The sequence below is a fragment of the Cynoglossus semilaevis genome, chromosome 18 (genome assembly GCF_000523025.1).
Source record: "Cynoglossus semilaevis isolate Cse_v1.0 chromosome 18, Cse_v1.0, whole genome shotgun sequence".
Classification (NCBI taxonomy): Eukaryota; Metazoa; Chordata; class Actinopteri; order Pleuronectiformes; family Cynoglossidae; genus Cynoglossus; species Cynoglossus semilaevis.
Window position 1 is genome coordinate 11310659 of NC_024324.1, and position 20859 is coordinate 11331517.

The 20859-nt window shown below is 39.4% G+C and overlaps 2 protein-coding genes across 7 annotated transcripts in view; both read left to right on the forward strand.

Moving 5' to 3' along the window:
• runx1t1 (RUNX1 partner transcriptional co-repressor 1) overlaps positions 1-20859 on the forward strand; it is a 249532-nt gene that overhangs the window by 114080 nt on the left and 114593 nt on the right. The window lies entirely within an intron of this gene.
• On the forward strand, positions 3749-20450 carry triqk (triple QxxK/R motif containing). Of its 3 annotated transcripts, XM_008331771.3 has the most exons (5): positions 3749-3945; positions 5033-5089; positions 6588-6662; positions 12231-12316; positions 18916-20450. In XM_008331771.3, exons 3-5 carry the CDS (start codon positions 6602-6604, stop codon positions 19021-19023), a joined length of 255 nt encoding a protein of 84 aa, XP_008329993.1. In that variant the 5' UTR covers positions 3749-3945; positions 5033-5089; positions 6588-6601; the 3' UTR covers positions 19024-20450. The 3 variants fall into 3 exon arrangements, with proteins under 3 accessions (XP_008329993.1, XP_016896691.1, XP_008329992.1); XM_017041202.2 differs by lacking the exon at positions 5033-5089 and having other exon boundaries at positions 3749-3957; XM_008331770.3 differs by lacking the exon at positions 5033-5089 and having other exon boundaries at positions 3754-3945.

Below are 20859 nucleotides of genomic sequence, written 5' to 3' on the forward strand. Positions count from 1 at the left end.
CAGAACATGACACTGATGATTTATTTACTCATCTCACAGCCGTCAGAAATTATAATCAGTGAAGGATTTACTTTGTGTCGGCTGTATTTTAGAAAATGTGTAAAACCTTTAATATGATCTGCGTTCTTAGTCGTGTAAGGCCTAAATATTCATCTTGAAACAGTATTATTATCTGCACATTAAAGTATTATTTCAACACTAGGATTTGTGTCAGTTCTACCATATTTATGTGATTTTATTTTTCTAACTTCAGATCCCGAAATAGCTTTGAAACGTATGAAGTAACGCATAGAAATATAGAATGACAGTCCCGCTGTTAACGACTCACATTTGTGTCCGGAAAAATTAATCAGTCCTCCTCATGATGACAGCAAATTGCCCAAGATTATGTCAAGACATCTTCATTTCTGCATGAAAGAGGAGGAGGGAGAAGGAGGAGGACGGGGGGGAGGCGATGGCAGCAGAGATGCCATTTAGTTTGCCAGTGGCCCCCGGGCGATTCTTCTTCTCTGGCATTAATTTGAATGTCTGACAATTAAAAGCCATTGTGAGTCTGAGAGTAAGAAAAGGAATAAAAGAAGAAAGAGACAATGGTTACAACCAAACATGGTATTTCTTTTACATTAAAGTGCAGCTGCAAAACGTTGATGTAGATTTGCCCGTCATCTGCATTTGGAAAAGCTTTTTGGGAACATTGTAATATTAAGCAGTCTTCACTAAACTGAAATGTTCTTAACTTTGTGACGCCTCCTTTTTCTTATTTGTCTTATCTTAGCCCCAGTGTCATGGTGCCTTGGGTGGAGGCAGTTATTTACCCTGCCCTCCTGGCTGTTGTGCTTTGATTAACCTCTGGCTCAGTGTCTGTTGTTGTGGTCGGTCACACCTACGGTAGTTCCTAGGTACTACTATGCTTTATAAACAGAAAGCGAGTATTCTTTCATACTTTTGCATTTTAAGGTAAAGAGAGAAACAAACGGGAAAAAAAATGTTTGTGGTGTAAATTTACACCTAAAACATTTTTTTTTCTTTTGTCATCCACGTACCAAGTTTAAACGCTGCAACTTTTCTCCAGGCAAATCCACGCTGCTAAGTTTTCATTCACATTAACGGTTGATGTGAATGTGACAGGCTCAGTGTGTTGGTTTGTTTCACTCAACAGGAGAAATTAATCACACACATTCAGCGTGTTAGTTGGAGCTCTGCATTAACTAGGCTCACGCTGCTTTTTATAGCCGTATTAAGACAACACGATCAGTCTTTTAATTGAAGGTATTTGTTAAAACTGAACTGAAATGGATGCTATTTGTTAAAACTGAACTGAAATGGATGCTTGCGCCGATGTGAACCGTCTGCTTTTCATCGGTCAATGAAATTGACAACGTCTTAGAAACTGCAAACATTTACATCGTGTGGCTGGGCTTCTTTTGGAAAATTTAGACGACAATCACAGTCACCATTTCATTTTCTTTTTAAAAAAAATCTTTTTATCCCAATGCCACCTCCTCCTGGGCAAGTTCAAATCCTGGTTAGGGCAGTTGGTACCTTCCAGGGGACTCACCACCCACAGGAAGGTTTAGGAGGGTTGGTACGGTGCAATGTGATTTGGTATTTTGGTAACAGATAAGCGGATGAAAATGAATGGATGGATGGATGGATGGATGACTATTTCATCTCTGCAGTAGAAAAATGTGTTCATAACAATAATATCGATAGCCTAGGTGTTTGCTTTAAAAACATTGACCATAAGGTAAATTTACATTCTGCCGTTCTTGTGTGAGACATACTGTAGTAGATTCTGTAATAGCTGTAGCATCCAGTAGAACTTGGTGTGTTGAAATTACTCTCTCACTCCAGTTCTGTCAAGTCATGTAGAAATGACATGATGGTGGTATGAACACTTCATACCACCATCATGTCATTTCTACATGGATTTCATTCATACACAATGTTTACAGCCCGTCTTCTCTGGTCCAGTGTAAAAACGTGACATTAAATACCAGCTCCTGGTGTGAATAAATTCCTAGGAAAGAGAAAAAGATACTGAACCCTGGAATTGTCTGAGAAATACTGTATATTCAAGTTCTACAAATAGAAATGAAATGTGACACAAAGTGCACTTTGATTTGAATTTGAAGCCAATTTCAGATACATGGGCATTATTTCTGCAGGTAAAAAATGGAAATGGAAAAGAATGGACTTGCCATACAAACAGCCCTGTAAAAGGGCAGGTTAAAGCGCTCGTTATCAATGGCAGTTTCATGTAAAGTGAGGCACAATGAAGGCCCATTATAAGCAGATTACATCTATTAGTTACTGCTGTGCTGCATGCAAATGGCATGCCCATGGGAGAGCAGAAAATCATTTTAAACTTCAATAAGTTACAAACGGTGGCAAGTCTACCCATAATCTGCAAAGAGCCCCGGGCGGCAATGAGGCTTGGTGCAATTAGGAGGGAAATAAAACCGTAAACAAAGAAAACATGTAAAAGAGACTGAAAGTGAAATAAACATCTTGGAAGGGTGATTACCGTACCTCGTCTTTGACGACGTCGGCTGTCGCTCCCTCCCTGTGTCACATTCTGATGCTTTTGTGTTCTGCGAGGATAACTGTTCCGTTTGTCTGACAACAAAGGAAGAAAGAATTAAGGTCAGCATGCCTGAGAACTACGGCTTTTTAATAAAGAAGTCGTACGTCTTTGTCAGCTGACATAATAAAATGTTTCCCTTCAAGGGGGGAACAATCAGAGGCGCCCAGGCTGATTTGATTTATTTAATTTAATTAAATGAATACCATTTACATAATTAAAAGTTGCAATGCGACGCAAGGTCAAAGTTATAGCCCCCACATTACAAGTTTTACTGCGATCAAAGTACAGGTATTAGATGTATCATTAGGAAATAAACATAAACCTTGTTATGCAAAGTGACCCCTGTCAGTACATGTTTTATTGTGATAAATTGTTATGCAAATAATGTTTCTTTTTTTGAAGGTTATTTTTTATTTTTACTAAGACTGAAGCTGAGTCAATTAGAAGTCAATTTAATTTATTATCTAACTAAATATATCCAAGTATGTGGGAGACTAGATGAGTTCTAATCGAGCAAACAGCATTTTTCCTTACATGTATGAAGAACTTTTTATGAAGTGATTTTACTGTGTTGTTTTTAGTGTTCTTGTCGTGTGCGTGATTTATTAAATTTATTTTTTAGCCCCAACTATTTCCTAAAAGAAATACAATACTAATACAGATAATAATAATAATGCCACTAAATGAACTTCTTAATAAGGGTAAACCTTTTGGGCTAAATTCATCTGTTTTGATATTTGTTTACACATTTTTTGCAAATTATAACCAATACATATGTGGCAGTTTTGTGTTGTGTCCCTGTTCTGTATTAAACCTGATCTATATATTGATCCTGGGAAATTATAAATATAATTCTAATAACGTGTTATTGAATAATTCTGCAATCCCAACTTCACACATTAGCTCTACTTGGAGAAACTAGAGCTAATGTTAACAATGCTATATAAACATGCCTCATCTGTTTAAATAAATAATTATTCAACAATTCTACAGAACTTTACAGAAAAGACCCTAAATGTTCCAAAGAAACCCCCTAACCCCCCAAAAAGCATTTGTTTTTCCTGCAAAGTGCTTCTGCAGCGTCTTTACCATATAGTCCCGCCTCCTCTTTCTGCCATTGGTCCGCTTGGCACATAGTCGTGCCTGATTGGATGTTGAGTTTGTCCGTTGTCTACGTTGACACGGAAACCAGGAAGTGTCCGTGGAAGTGGTGTGTTGGCATTCTGGACCTGTTCTGTTCAAAGTGCGGCAAGAGTCTGTCTCTACTGTCAACTCGTGTCTTCATCCATCAGCGGGACGCGGCGTTCGTAATGCAGAGACACCTCCATTAATATTACAACGTCTGCAGAGAAAAGAGGGTGAGTGAAACAGTGAGTGCACGGACTGAGAGCTGCATACTCTCGCCTACAGTTGTTATGTTTATTATGCTCTTAAGCTAATAGTCTGTAAAGTGTTTTAGTTCAGGTATTCCGAATAAAGCGTACACGTCATAAAACGTAACTTTTAACATTGCATTGTACGGTGTAATGTAAAATTAGTGCGATATGAATAGGTGTAATGCTTTTGCTCGTGTTATTTTATTTAGTTAGACTCAGTCTCACTCATGCTAAAAACACCTTATTGGAAATAACTATTTTTTCGACTACACTTTTACTACCTATGGACACTTTTTGTGTCAATGTTGGTGTCAAAAAAGACATAGATGTAGTAAATGGTTGAGCAGATTTTTTCAGATAATTATTGATGGAGAAAACTGCTGACTTTTATCAATTCAGTTTCATTTTAAACATTATTATGTTAGAAATGCACCTGTAGATGTGAATTGTTTGTGTTTATAATCTCGAGGCTAATTTGGCTGAAGAGTGCAATCTTGGAGAGATGCTGAACAGAAAGATTTTTTTTCTTTGTCACTTGAGGTAAAATTATCTTACTTTTAATGTCATATAATATATTATATTATTTTAATATTACACCCCGTGACCATTTGCATGAAGATTTTGTGGTTTAAACCTCAGGTTGTTTAGTCATTCTGATTAATTTGTCGTAAGTTAGGATCATACTCATACAAAAAAGAGAAGATGAAGTGTAACAGGATACGATGCCTATGAGTCGACACTCCATGTGACGTGTAACTGTCAGTCACATGCAGACTTTGTCAGAAAACATTGTGACATTGGCTGTGATCCCCAACAACACACCAAGGCTGCTTTTCAACAGCTGAATCATGTTGTATGACCCAAAACAAGTGATTGACAGGAGAATTATAACTGACATTTAAATTTACCTTTTTTTATGGTAATTGATAACAAACCAGACCACATTTAATTGTTTTATGTCTAATTTATCTACATTCTTCCTCATCTTCTCCTTTTTCTCCATCTCATTCGACTTCTCTTTCCTCTTCTCTTCCTTCTCCTCCTTTTCTTCCTCTCCTCCTCCTTGCAGTGTCACCTTTTTCATTCTTCCTACAGTAGATGGAAGAAACAGATGACCTGGGCTTACGTAGGTATTTTGTATAGGGACATGACAACCTGCAGACCAACTGAAAATACATAAAAAATGTGTTTTCACTTGGCAGTAATTGTATATTAAAACTAACTAAAACTATATTTTAATTTAGAATGACTAGAAACAACAAACAACTGCAGTTGATGGACTTGGTGTAATTATTTTATGCTCTATTTACACTGTAATTTTAAAATGAATTTAACTTGTAATCCTGGCTATGCATTTTTTCAATCAACATATAATGATGCATAACATTAACCAGTTAATTAAGTTTAAGGCTGGGACATTGTTCTCACCATGTTCTTAGATGATTTCACAGACAAAGAATAAAGCAGTATTCCTCCCCTTTTTTTGTCTTGGTCAGCGAACGTCCTTGCTACTGATTTTCCTGCAAATTTAAAATAGACTGTAACACATCTGCAGGCATCACAGAGGAACCGCTGCACCACAGGTGATCATAGAGGCTGGAAATGAGGGGTGGAAGTCTTCAGTTTAGGCATGATATTGTGATGGTGTCACACAGCACACCATATACGGAGACACCACTGTGTCCAAGCATAAACAATCACATTTGGGACAATTTTCTCTTTCCTTTTCGTCCTCCTCTCGCTTCCTTTAATCTGCTGTCGCTGGTTTCCAGCTGCTGCAGAACAATGGCAGTGCACACATCCTCCTTTTGTGCTGGCACTAACAGCATTTTCAGGCGTAGGTAAAAGTAGTGTTTGGATTTCAGGTAAAAATAAAAAATCCAGGTCTCCAGAGGCAATCATGGTCTCCCCCACGAGAGGCCCAGACAGCCAGCCACGCTCCGTGAACGTGCTAATTCAGTCTCTTTCCTCTGTTTTCCCGCTGCACCTCCAGTCTCTCCAGCTCTCTGTTCCTCTTGGATACACTTAGATGTTTTTTTTTCCTGCTTATATTCTTTCTCCCCATTTGTGCACAACTGCTTTTATACATTTTCTATTACTACTATTTTGCAGTGAATACAAAAAGTAGACATCTTAATCTGAATAATTGTAATTGCACATTAGAGTGCATACAAAATTTCACTTGTTTTGGACAGTGTTTCTGATACAACACCAATAACAGGTAGCAGTCTCAGATATTCAAACGCTTGTTTTTCCAAGTCTAGCTCTTAACATCTTCCTTGTGAGCTGTCAGCATATCATAGACTCGCAGTGTGAAAGGAAACGCTGTCAGAGTAAATCAGATGGATAGGAAGTGCACATACTGTGAATGCAACACACCCAAGGTGTTGAGAATAAATTTAATTATGTGTAGCAGATGTATATGAAAAATAAACCATCTGTCGGCTCAAACACGACTGCTCTCCTTTGTATGCAGTATGATGGCGTATTAACTTAAGTCCTTCCTGCCGATTTCACACTCGTCGTACCGTAGGCTACAGTAACAGGGTTAGAAATGAACCACACTTGATTTAAATGATCAAGTGAAGCACAGAGGCCTCACTGTAAATGTCTTTCCTCGTCAGGCTGAGGAGCGAAAATGGGCAAGAAAGATGCCAGTACCACCAAACTACCAGTGGACCAGTACAGGAAACAGATTGGTGAGTGGTTGTGTTTATTTCTGTGGCATTTTTCATCAAAAATGAACAGGCTAATCATGTGATGTGTTTATTTCTGTGGCTATCAAAAATGAACAGGCTAATCATGTGAATTAATTTGTGAATTTAATCACCTTCATATTGTCGATGCATTTTAACAAGGACGTGCACTGTATACCCAGTAATTTCACTCCACTCACCTGTTGTTGCTCTAATACCCAGTTGATACATGGTATAATTTGCAAATACTGTGGGGAGTTTTTTAAAGCAAGACAAGCTTTAAATACCATCCAGGTTTTCAGGGACTGTACACTGATTACTTTAGTTGAGAACCCTTGATTCACTGGAGTTTTGAAAGCTTTCTACAAATAACTGTGAAAATGTACTGTAATGGCTAAAATCCACTATATCTATGAATCCCAGGTTTGATTTATACCTTTCCTGAAATTTTACTGATAAATATATTTAAGACAAACAGTAAGGCTAAAATGAGAGCCATTTTTTATACAGTTTTTGTTTGATTGTCCTTTGATATGGATTGTGACCTAGAAGCACCCACTCCTCTCGAGGTATTGGATACTCGCTGATACCCACTTGATCATGACTGTGCTCGGTAATCAATCACAATTGATGAGGAGGCAACATTTGGGGTCAGTTTTTATGAACAGCAAATTCCTGGCTACAAAAACTGCCCCGTAGGTAACATGTCACAAACTGTTTTGTCAAAGTTTAAAACCACTTTATTCCTGCATGACTTGGTTTCCCCATCCTTTTCCCCTTACACCATAAAGGCCTAACTAAGGCAATATGGTAGGTATCAATCAAAACTTTGGTTCCCCTAAGCATACCAGCTGTGGTTGCTCGAAGAGCACAACTCCTATCATGCCTTTTTGTTTTTCTTGCACTCGTCTGCAGCAGAGAAACCACAGGCCTGCCAATGGCAAAGCTGGATAATTACGAACAGCCGTGAATGACGTAAATGCTCGGCGAAGCTCTGTTTTCCTCATCGGCCTAAAGTTTTTACTTTAAGTTCTGAGAATGATGTATTGACAAAAACAGATCTGGTTGTGGACACAAAGATGCTCATTTTCAGATTAGAGGCAGTATTTACAGACATGTTATAGAAACTGTTAGCAAAGTCAAGGAATTAGCCTGGATAAACAAACTTCCTTAAAAGGATTTCTTTAAAAGACTGAAAAAAAACAAGGTCAGGTTTAGCATTTACTACTGGCATAGCTGGTTAGCATTTGCTCGTACAAAGAGGTTGCCTGCCATTAGCCAGAGCGGTTTTTAGGTTCTGCCAAATTCCTAAACTAAAAATATTTAACTTTTAGATACTTTCTTCTCCTAAGAGAACTATTAGGCTTGTTTGCCTAATAATTAGAGACACCTTTTCCTTTTACTGATGAGTAAAGAATTCCACAGTTGGCTTGTGATCATAGCTTTTGGAGAAATTGCTTACTACTCTACATATCTGAAGCATACTTGGACAGGGGACTCCTGCTGGTCAGACAGCAGAACCTCGAGTCAAAGATTAACCAGATAGATTTGGAAAGTCTATAATGAAGTTCAGAGTGACCCTAAAACACAACCTCAGTCAGATGTGCAGCAGTTATACATCTGCCTTTAAAAACACCTTGTGTAAAATCACCCTTTTCTTTATAGTACTGTTGTTAATGTACAGAAAAATAGAATTATATAAGGTACGTGTGGTATAGGTGTCACATACTTGCTGTATTGTATGCGCGATTTATATTTATTCTTATTAGCAAGAGAGAAGGCAACCCATAATTTCCTACAATAGCCCACACCACCTGCTGACGCAACTGTCAATCACACCGCTGTCGTGGTCCACTTCTCCCAGTGGTCTGCTGTTTATTGGCCCCGGGTGATTTCACATCCTCCTTAGTATTAACCATCAAGTCATGAGCTGGTCTATTAAACTGTATGTCCTCTGGTTCACTTCCTCTCAGTCCATGGATCCACAGTTTTAGTCTCCGGTCTCTGAAAATGAAGACTCAGATTCTACAAATTGTGAACCCGCTTATATTCCATCTTTGTTGGACACATGAGGTCTTTGTGTAGAGCAGGTAGTATGCATCTGCATGGTGTCAATAGAAAAGTCAAACTGCATAGTTTCTAATAAGGTAGCACTTGGCTTTTCTGTCTGTGTTTTAGCCGTCAGTAGAATAGTAACTTCTCCAGGATGCATTTTTCCTTTTACCTGGTGTCAGCTAGTACTCAAGACAGCTCTGGAATATTTAACTACTCAGTTGTAGAAAATAACAAATATTTATATTGTGGCCTGCCTGTAAAAATCTTTTCAATTTCTGACACCTCTGTCCACTGTTTACCTCTGCTGGGGCTTTACATTAAGATAACTTTGGTTTTAAAATAGTCCAAAAAAGTCTCTAGAATCTCTTTTTTTTATTATAGTCCAAAAAAGTCTCTAGAATCTCTGTTGGACAGAACAGTAAAGGTGGGAAATGAGACCCAAGAGAAAAAAAGAACAAAATCTCAAAGGGTGCTTGAGCTTAGTTCTTCAAAGACCTTTTACAGTCTGCATGTAATTTGTGACTGTAATTGTGAGACTCATTCAAGGCACCTCAGAAGGTGTCCTGGCTGGACGTTGAGCTGTTCCATCATCTCTGCTGGATCCCTTGTTTCACTTTAGATGACATCAGTGGACCACTGTTTCCATTCAGATATGGTTATCAGACCAGTCACCTCCTGGGAGGTTAATACTGACCTGTGGATTTAAAGTGACTTAGGACTAAAACCCCTGAAGTGGAGAAATGCTTTAATATGGACGGATATTTCACCTACATTTATGGAGAACATTAAATACTTCAGCGTATTGCAGAGGAAACCACATGCATGTAGTCGGGTGGTACATGAGTTCTTCTTCTGCTCTGCTCAGAAAATATAAATGTCCACCTGTCAGCTGAAGTGAAATGATTATGAACAGTGAAGCTGTTCGAGGTGCTGAAGGAGGTGGTGACCGCTTTCCCTTTTGTCTTGTCCTTTTGACATAAAATCAGAGGTGACATCAGTGAAAGGCGTTCTTAGAAGGGCCTCTCAGCAGGCCCCTGTTGGCCGTCTCACAGGGTCTAATGCTCCCCGGAGACACAGCAGCATTGTTGTTGTTGTTGTTGTTGTGGTGGTGGTGGACGACAGTGATGTCTGGTCAGTGCAGCAGACAAGAGCAGAGAGGGGATGGGAGGACGGCCTGTAGCCAAGCACAGGTAGATAATTGGCGACGGAAAGTGTCTGCAGCAACAGTGCAGCAGGGGGAAGGTGTGTGACAAATAGACGCTCTCATAATCCCAGTGCAATATCAGGAGTGTGTGGTGTGCATACTGTACGGGTGTGTCACAACAGGACTGAGACCAAGAATTGTTTTGTTAAAAGGCACTGCTACGTTCTGCAGTCGTCGTCGTCCATATAAAAAAATCTTCACTCCTGATTGGTCCAGTCTTTCTCACTCAGGTGTTCAGTTCATTTTCACGTGGATGTAAAGTAAAGGGTCAGCTGATTTTTTTTTGGGAGGCTGGAGGCATTTACTTGCAGCTAATTAGATAATTACTATATTGTCATATTAACAAGAAGTTGCCTCATCTACCTGATGTTGTTTGTCTTTCTGTTACAGCAGTGTAAAAGAACATGTTTCCATATTAAAGAGTGTTGATTATCTTAATTATTCATGGTTGAACCTGATTAACCCACAGCTACATTGTGATTAACTTGGTTAAAATGTTTAAATCATTTCACAAACCTTACTTAAATCACCTTAGGTATGTTATGATCTCAGAGTGTTTTAATACACAAGCTGCCGTGCGTATGGAGAACAACCTCAGATTCCCTCCAATCAACTTTCTACCTCTTCACTTTCTGACAAGTGGAGGAGACATCCAGTGGCCCTCCTAATGAATTCCCACTAGCTCACTGTCTGCTTCTGGCAACATGCTCCCCATTTCTATTAGCCCTCTCCTGAGTCAGAGGGCGGTGGAGGAGGAGGAGGAGGAGGAGGGGTCCTTGAACAGGAGGGCTGGGAAGAGATGGGAAATGAGTGCAAAAATCTTAGGAAAGAGCAGGAAAGTGAAATCTAAGAAATAATGTGAGCGATAACACAATTTCTTCCATTTTGTTTTTAAAAATACAACATGTACACAAACCATTACTACTCCAGCAGTGCAGTTCTATTTTTATTTGTCTTCAGACACTTCAGATTTTGCTGTTTTTGTGCCACTTTAAAGTTGCGCCACTGCCTGAGAGTAGTTTCCTCCACTGATGTCTAAAGCTGCAGAAACTTGAAGCTGACTAACATGGATTTGTCATTGAAATAAGGGCCTAAAAATACTGTATTTAGGGCAGAGACGTTTCATTAGCTTCAATTTCAATAGTTTCAATTTCCCTCGGTCCCCTGAAATATAGAAATATAACACAGTCACACACACTGTTCAGCAATCTGTCGCCTTTCTACCCTATTGTTAGCAAAGTTCCTTTTCCTGCAGTGTGTTGTATCTAATTAGACCAAGACAGCCGGCTCTGCCTTGTGTGAAGGCAGACACACACACACACACATACACATACACACTTGCATAACAGGTGGTGGTTTGGTCCAAAAGCCTCGCGGTTGGGAGTTAAGTCTGTGGGAATCAACCAAGCACAGGTGACCCATGTGACTGAGGCCAGGAGAAATGTCTTTAAATTGGGATCCACACTCAGAGTTTGCCTGGTGGCTAAATTTAATTGCAGAATCTGTGAAACTTTTATTTCTCTCACAATATTCTGGTCTCCAAAAAATACACACTAGAAAAATGGACTAAAATAGACTAGATGACGGCCTTGCAAAACACAAAAAAAAACACATACTCTCATACGTGGCATATGCACCTGCTATTATTTACTGCTTCATTAAAACACACGTGATGATAAGAGTACTTCACTTTAATTAGTATTAGTATTTGTTTATTCATTCTAGAAATCTATTCTGTTAAGGATAAATTGTTTTTGATCAATTTATACAAGTTAACTGTAACAAAAACACAACTTCATTACAGATACAAATTAGTGAAGTTACAAGTTAGTATGTAAATTAAAACTAAAGCAGTGTGCTCTTATTAAGATAAGAATAATTGGTTTTAAACATCTTGTAATAAAGTTTGAGCTTCAGCCGATTGGCATTTCATTATTATTTTGGTGTAAAAAGTTTCTACCACAAGTTACCAGAAAATGACTCCAAACCAATGTCCTTTCACAGTAAAATATTACTTTCCTGTAAGACACACAGACTCCAGTGTGTTAATCATCCAAAGCTGGTGCAATGTCAGTATAGAAGCAGAACCTAAACTGCATTAACCTGACATCTCCACTGAGGCTGATGCTGGGTTGAAACCCGTTAATCAGCCACTGGTTCTTTGAGTAGAAGGTTTGGTGCAGGTCACAAATGAATCTGTCCCATTAGTCAAGCTTTCAGGGAACACGGCCTGAAACCACAGCAGTGTTGGTGTGAAATGGCACGGTCATTAAGTCGTCTGTTTTGTGCTTTCTTGTGTCTTTGTCTCTCAGGTAAGCAGGACTACAAAAAGACCAAATCAGTCTTAAAGGCCACACGGCTTAAAGCTGAGGCAAAGAAGAATTCCTCCGGATTCAGGGTGAGACGTGTTTCCAGTAATTGATGTCTGTTGTCGGCATGTCGTCTTCTCTTTCCATGTGCCCATCTGTCCGGTCCATCTGCTTGTCTGTCTTTCTGCCAACCATCTTCTTGCCATTTGTCTATCTCTCTTTCCTTCTCTTCAAAAGAATCATCCTATTAAATATCCTTATTGTTACTGTTACCTATATATATATATATGTATATATATGCTTATATATATACATATACACACACCTCAGTCAACTGGCCATATTGTTTAAGTGCTTCAAGTTAAAAGAAATATATCCAAAACGTTAGTCAGAGACACTTCCAGCCCTGGAAGTCCTCACATCTGGCCCAGGACTAGATGTTAATGATATTTTAATTTTAACCTAGAGCTGTTTCTTTTTTCAAGGCCCTCGGGTCATTTGAGTTTGACACACCTGACTCAGAGTACAACTCACTTTCAATTCAAGACTTTTCAGTCTTTATTCTTATTGTTTAAAACAGAAGCAGAGAAAAGGTGTGGAAGTAGAGGATGGAAAACTTTGGGAATGTAAAAAGAGAATAAGCACAGAGAAAGTGATAAGGTGCAGCTGAGTAATGTAAACATAAACGGAGGTTAGGCTGTTGCGAAGGAAGAGAAATGTCTTTCCCTCCGTTTCTTTCTCGCTCTGCAGCGATTAGAGGCAGCTGTGCAGGCAGAGATGGATGACACTACGTTTATCACTCTGGAAGCTCAGGCTCTTCCTGGTTCATTTGGCTCACTGATAAACAGTTTTAGAGTGATAAAATATTAGCAGCGAGTAAACCCCTTGAATCTTTAATCTTTGTCAAATGGAGTTCATTTCATGCAGTTTCACATTAGTGCCGTTTGTTTCTTTGCTCTTGAAAACTGGTTCTATAAACGGGACGTCAGAAGCTGAAAGCTATCACTGGGCCCTGACGCTCCATCTGAATGTGGTGAAGACATAGAGGAATCACAGTGAGGAATTAAACACTGGGTGAAATGGTCAGGTTTTAAAATATGCATCTCTTAGACACGCGCGGCCTCATTAGGCACGTCTTTAATCCAATTAGATTAGTCCATATCTTGAAATATTGATATTGCTCATGAATTATTCAGGTTTTTCACGCCCAAGACGAAGGGAATTTTCAGAGGTTGGATTAAAAATACCTCCGGGACGAGGATATTAAACTGACTCGGACCTCTTGGCCTCCAGTTTGATTGAAATTCAGCCTAGATGTAATGGATATTTGGTCATGCTTGCTTTACCATTGAATCCTCTTTAGTTTTGTATTAATTTCCTTTTTTCCACACAAGGTTTTCCGTGGACTTGTGAGACACTGGTTTATTGTTTTACTTCGACTGAAACCTGAAATATTACTAAATTCTTATCAACTCAGTTGATGTGACTGGGAATGGGGTCACTCCTGTCTAATGTGAGCATTAGAAAACATTTTATTGTAATATTATAATGTACAAAAAAGTAAATATTAATTAAACAGTTTTGAAGTCCCAACATAGGGGCCACTTCCAGCCCACGAACCCCCCATATCTGCTCTCAAGGATATTTTAATTTTTTTTAAATGTTTAATTGTTTGGTTTGTTAATGTACTATTATTCACCATTTATGAGATAGAAGAACAAAAATGTCTTTTTTCTAAATGGTCCAGGTTTTGAAGTTGAAAATAATTATTTCTATTCCTATTTGTATCTTAAATGCAGGTTTATACTTAGAGAATTTGTGATTTCTTTCAATCACCATTAAAAATAAAATAGTAAAACCTAACTCCTACACAGTGGAACTTTGGAAACTCACAGTTAACAGAACAACCAGAAACAGCTCAATCCTGACCATGTGTATTATACGTGTTTAGTTTCAAAGAAATATATGTATAATTACAATTAAAACAGGTAACCATCCTTTGGTTCATTAAAGTCTCCTGACAGTGCTCTATAAAGGCATCTAGGTTGTTCCAGTCTCGTCCCTCGGCTCCCCTTCCCTTCTTTTTGCCGGGCTCTCCAGTTGGAAAGCCGGTCTCTGGTGCAGCTGGTCTCTCAGAAGAGCCGGCACATGTCGACTCAGAGCGTCAGGCAGCTGCCAGGACAGACTGTCTCGGGGCTGTCCTGGTACCAGAGCAGTCTGGAGAAGTTGGCAGTGAACTAGATAGAAAGGCTGGGAAAGGCAGACTGTTCCCACAACAGTGTCAGGTGTGTGAGTCAAAGCAGAACAAGTCTGACCTGAGGAGTGGAGGGACCTGGTGAACCGTGGTGTGACACGTGTGTCGTACAGCGTTCAATCCCGGTGTTGCTCTGGGAAGAGGGCAGGATGAAGATGAGGCTCTTTTAAATGATGTGGTTAGTGGTGGAAGAAGAAGAAGAACAACCTTGGAAGTGGCAGCAGCGCACTAGCATGCAGCACAGGCAACGCGCCTGCTGTCTCATCTAATTGGCACAGTAGCCTTCTGTTCAGTTCTGCACGGTTTTCCCTCAGTCTTTTGCTGCTGAGTCTATAAAATTAGGAAAACGCTTAAGGAATTAGCCGAGGATGGAGGCTACCATCTGTTATTTGTGGAAGACATATATATATACAAACATAAACAATATGGCAAGTAAGGAAGGAGAGTGGAATAATAAACACCTATCCACCTTCTTATACTTCCTCTTTCATCACAGCCTTTAGTTCCAGCTGAACGGCTCTTATTTAGTACATCTACCTGTGATTACAAGGCAAAGTTTGCTAAGTAATACTTGAGTGTTACTTGAGGTAATGCAGGAACAAGTGACTATAAGTGGAACCAAGGAAACCAGGATCGAAATGAATCTGGTCTACTGGCTTACTTAAAACGTTAACAAAAAATAGTCCTCACCTTAAACCGGAGTATTTGCGACTAAGAGCGTGAAATAACACGAAAACATTACACATCCATGTTAGTCTGGTTAAATCTAATTAAAATTCAGTCAAAGTAAAATTAAGGTAATTACTTTATTAATTTTGATATTCCTTTACTAGAACTATAAGGTCTGTGCCCATGCAGCATGTGTATAGATATTGTATGACATTAATATACACATGTACCTGTGTGCATTAAAGTTGAAAACAGCTACACTTGTTAGCTAATGTGATGCTAATTTGAAGTGCGTTATGTAAGCGTAGTTGGGTTTAGAACAGCTGTAGTCGACTCCAGCCTCCAACTGGAGCAGACTGCTGGATGTGTCATCTGTGCTGGCCATTAGGTTTTTACAACGCTCGTTCACACGTTTTAGTTGGCCAGCAGTGTTGCCAGCTAACACATGGGAATTTTTTGGATTTAATGGCCTTTTATGCCAGTTAATTAACAACAAGCTTTTTGAAGAGCGTTAAGTGGCTTTTCTTGTTCTGACTTTTTATTTACAGGGCCCCAAACAAACATGAGACTGGAATGGGAAAAAAAGAGTTATCTTTTAAATGAAAAGAATTCATTTAAAAGAAAGAATTAAAGAAAAAAGCTATTGTTTCACTTGACATAATCAGCAGATATAAAGTGGGATTTGATAAGAGCACATACAGTCTTTATGACGATAATAACAGTTCATTTAAAATGAGTTGTTTTAAATCCAAATCCATTTTCTTGATTGTTCTTGTGCTTTTTCATCATTGAAATGGTGGAGAGGAAAAAAAACAAGATCATTTTGAACATGAATCATGACAGCTCTGACACTATGATTGGTTGAATCTTGAGAGAACAGTGCAGTGTAGAAGATGGTCTGGCTTTGAGCACGAACAAGACACGCAATGTTTTTCATCGATGACTGGACAAGAAGGTTTTATGGCACGGCGTTGCCAGGAGCAATATTCATTTAACCGGTTGGGAAATAAAAGCTAACTGCTGGTTATTTGTCACTGCAGTGTGTGCAGATTAGACAACAGATGTGTTTATCTGCCAAACAAATAAAACCAGAAACTGCCTCCACCACATTCACAAGGTTCCACCACCTGTGAATGAACGCTGACAACACTCAGATATGTTTGATATGTTTTATAAGGAGGCCAAATGGCGGAAGGAGTGGTTAGCATGCTTGCCTCACAGTCAGATGGTAACTGGTTTGGGGGTTTGATACCTGGTCTTTCTGTATGGATTTAAAATGTCCCCCCAGTGTAGAGTTGTCCGCTAGTAGAGACGAAAAGCAGCTTTCTCAGAGAACATCATTTATATGGAGATGGTTCCAAAACCATTGGAGTTGTTGTGGTTTCGCTTCAGCTGCTTTGTAATCACAGACCTCAGTGCAGGAGCCATGTTTCTTATATACGGTCTATGAGGTATCAACATATCCGTGTGCAGCGTACACGTCCATGCATCTCTACACAGTGTGTGAGGATGTTTTTAAACAGACCCTGGAGGAGAACAACAGGAGAGATGAGCCCATGTCTGTGGAGCGGTGGCTTGTCGCCAGGGTGATAGAGACCTCCCAGCATGCTCTGTGTCGGCAGCTGCCTCCAGGAGCTGTGAGAGTGACCTGATGAAGATGATGACGTGCCTGGGCTCCTTTCAGGGGGTCTCTCCATCAGAATGTGGGCAGAGAGCCTGTGTGTTTGCCTCTGAGAGTGTGTGCAGGTAAATGTGTTTTTGGAGGAGAGAGGAGAGAGACAACACAGTAGGCCACTCTCCTGGAAGACAATGATCTCAATCAAGTGCAGGTGCTTTCTACCATTCAAGTGTTTTCACCAAAACTCCTCCAGCTTGTTTTTGTAGACGAGTCGTTGTAAGCAGCTGTGCCCCCCCCCCATCTCTATCCTGCAGAAGTGCTGGGCAAAAAAGTCTGAAAGAGAGAGAGAGAGAGAGGACTGCATTAGAATTTTGTGCATTCTTCTTTTTAAGCAGAATTTACTTTTCAAGGTCAGAGTGAGGTGTTTTTTTCTTTTTTAGTTTTTGTAATTTTCCCGAAAGAATTGCTGACGCTTGTCGTCTTTGTTGTGTTTTTCAAAGCAATGAGAGAGGGCATAATAAAAGCAGAAAAACAATCAAGGCAGCCTGATTTGATAACAATTTTCTCTTTTTCTCTGAGGCTCAGGCAAATACAAAAGTAAATCAAGGTTGGTGCCTGGCGGTTAATATGTGAATCTTAAGTGCATGAAATTTAAAAGTTTTCCAATTAAGCGGAGACTTTGAGCTGTTTGGAGGCTGTAGAGTTTGGGCTCAGGCTGATGAAGACCAACGCTGCTGCAACAGTAACTTGTTAATTTCGACAGCCTTTGTTTGCAGAAATTGGAATTCCCAACAAGTTGTTTTGTTGTTAGCAAGCAACCAATTCACTCCATACTGACACCCAACATGACAATGTGATTCACTTTTGCCTCTCTTTTGTTCTTTTTTTCTTTCTTTTCTGATCATTACATTCTGTTGCTGTGACCTTTAACTATCCCCAGTTTAGCACATCGTTACCAGCTAATTTTGTCCAATTTTTTTTCAGGTAGCTACTTCCTTTAGTACTACGAAGTATTCAGGGCTGTACTGTCTTGGCCCAGTTTTCCAGTTCAAACTCATTTCAGCATAAAAATCCATTTTTGTTGTGTGGTAAAAACCTCCAATCAAAGCGTTCTCTGAGCTCCTTTGAAGCCCTCCACTGTTGATTAGAAAGTTTGCAGCTAATGAGTTCTCTTGATAAAGAGCAACTGGCATTGTTCAATACTCTGAGTGGCCCTAATGAAACTCCAGCTGATGAAGATTGTAATCGTGCGAGCACCACATAATGAACAGACGCTCCAAATTCCCATTTTCAAGTTGAATGCCACTCCTCTGGAAAGCCTCAATTTGTAAGGCAATTAACCAATAGAAAATGTAAAAAGGAAAAAAAAAACAGGCCATTTTTGTTGAAGAAAGTTTAATTTGCAAGTGTCAGGAGACAGATTGCAGATGGAATAGATTATTGTACTGCACTCACTCCATTTTTCATTTCTCTAAATAAGAGTCTCTTGTCTGATGTGGCTGCGCTTTCATCCTGTTATGTTGATGAAGCTCTTTGCAGCAGGAGAGAATATATGAAGCAACACATCCATACAGTCTGTGCTCCTACTGTAATATAGTCGAGCACTTTTATCATTTCTTTTGTTCTAAAGGTTCTTTAGAAGTTTCATTTACGACATACATTATTTGCATTTTAATTGATAAATATTATATATAGAAACTGTTTCTCAGTAAACACTTTTTTCCAACTGATAAAATACCGACAGATTGTTTCATTTTAAAATAACTGGATTCTACAAACTCTCTGGTGGTTTATTCCACTTCCCATTAGTCTGTGCTGTTAAAACAGAATCACTACCACTACTGCTACTTCTACTACTACCACTGCCTTCTACTACTACCACTACTTGTACTATGACCAGTATTTTATACTCTCACTTCTATACTTTCTAAACTGTATGTGTGGATATATGTGTAAACATTTTTTCTTGAATCATACACATTTCTATTATAGATGAATCTAGGTGAGTATATATATATATTTATATATATATATATAAATTATATTTCATCACATGAAATCCATTTTATTGTATAACTCATTCATCTATGACTGTAGAGAGATGACCTTTGATGTAAACATGATGTTTTTTTCTCCTTTCCTCTCAGGATGCCTTTCTTGTTGTTGCTGCAATCGTCCTGTTTGTTCTCTGCCTTTATGCTTTCTTCTACCTCAACCTGAGCACAGAAGTTGACCTGGATCTGGACATGGATTAATTCTCCTTGGACCGAGTCACTGAAAACATTCTGCTTTCAACCCGATGTCGTTGCCGTGTCTGTCGACAGCGAACAAATCAAGCATCTGAATATTTTTGATATCTGATTTAGAAGTACTTTCATTCCTGCAGTCAATAAACTCTGGGACTAGCCCAACATTATAAATAATACTTTTCTTTCAGACACAGACTTTGACTCCCCCCTCTTTTTCTCCCTGACCTCCTAATTTATGACAACTCCTCCATTCTGAAACAACACTGAGCCTCCTTTCACACAGGCTGCGGTGGAGACGCAGCTCCATTAAATCTTATTCGGCGAGGTCACGTCCCACTGTTTTCTCCACTAATAGAAAAATGTAAATCTCTCACAGACCCTCTCGTCACATCAAGACAAACACTTGCCTCGCATTCCGCTGCACAAACCTCTCTCCTCCAGGATAGCCGCGGCTCACAAAGTGTGAGATTAGAATCCACAGAGCCCCGGCTCTGATTGAACATGTGTTCAGAATACAGAGCCACACATTGGAGCCGCCACACATACAGTACACACAGCACTTAGTCACTTGTTGGCAGAATTAGCATTACAAACGCCAGGCTGTACTTTTCATTTGAATGGAAATGACCGACGTGAGTGACTCGTGTTTCTCAGAAGATCCTCTGTGATGATTGTCAAGGGTCCAGGATACAAAGGTGGTCCTGGGTTTATTTTCCCAATCTTTGCACTTTGTGCACTTGTGCATTCGTCGGCACAATATAGTAATAATAATAATAATAATAATAACATGAATGATGCGTTGTTTTGATAATTACCCCGTGTACGTTTATGTAAAACAGACGACCAAATACACAGGAGGCCTTGTGACTTCTCTCCTTGACAACATGTTTTTTTCCACTAATGTCGTCAGTGGCTGATTGTGTTCAGGGGCTTGAAATGTGAGACCGTTTTTTGAATTTTCCCTTTCTCCCATGACCTTGTGACCTCTAGTAAAAAGACGACATGTCAAAGAAACCATTATGATAAGCATGAAGCCGTATCCTTGGTGGCTTTTATCAGACTGTGGTACATCCAGACCCCCACACTTCCACATATGTAACAATAGACAGCCTCTCCCCCTCTCCCCCCTCTCTCCCCCACTGTTGGACTTTCATACCTGACACCTGTTATCTTAAAGGTCACTCTTACCAAATACAAGGGCTCAGACATCAGTGCAGGGAAAATAATACTGCAGTAAAGGTCTGGCAACATGATAGCACACTGTTAGAATAGTGAGTACTTTTAGTTTTAAATTGATTTGAATAGTAAATAGGTTTTGTTTTTATTTCACTCATTTCTTCCTGTTTTTGTATTGAATATGTCATATGAGACTTGTTTGTTGTAAAGCATTAAAGAACTGAGATGGAAAAAAGTCCAAGTTGGAGAAAATGTAATGATGTTGTGTGACATCTCGTCTTTGAAGCCTCAGCAGTGATGGTGAGACATCAACCAATGGAACATAGCAGTGATACAAAGAACCTCTGTGTGTAGCCTCTGTTAGGATCCAACTCATTTTTTTCTTAAGATCCTTAAAAGCCAAAACCTGGAGAAAAAGTGTCCTGAATTCAAAACTGTGGAAAATTTGTGGACGCTTCTTTCTCTGGCCAAAGGCTTGGAAAACAAACTGCAGAATGCTCCTGTGTCCATCTCAGTAACAGATCCACCAGGCTGTAGTTTGCTGTAAGTCTCACTCCACATGTTGTGTGAGCACATTATAATGAAATTGTCGTTTGGGGATTTTGAAAAGGTTTAGGAAAATGGCTTGTTACACCTTCAGTAGTTTTCACACTGGCATAAACCCTA

Coding starts and splice junctions, on each gene's coding strand:
- triqk (XM_017041202.2), top strand. CDS start 6,602: ATGGGCAAGAAAGATGCCAGTACCACCAAACTACCAGTGGACCAGTAC. Junction 6,663..12,230: donor CCAGTACAGGAAACAGATTG/GTGAGTGGTTGT, acceptor TTTGTCTCTCAG/GTAAGCAGGACTACAAAAAG. Junction 12,317..18,915: donor AGAATTCCTCCGGATTCAGG/GTGAGACGTGTT, acceptor CTTTCCTCTCAG/GATGCCTTTCTTGTTGTTGC.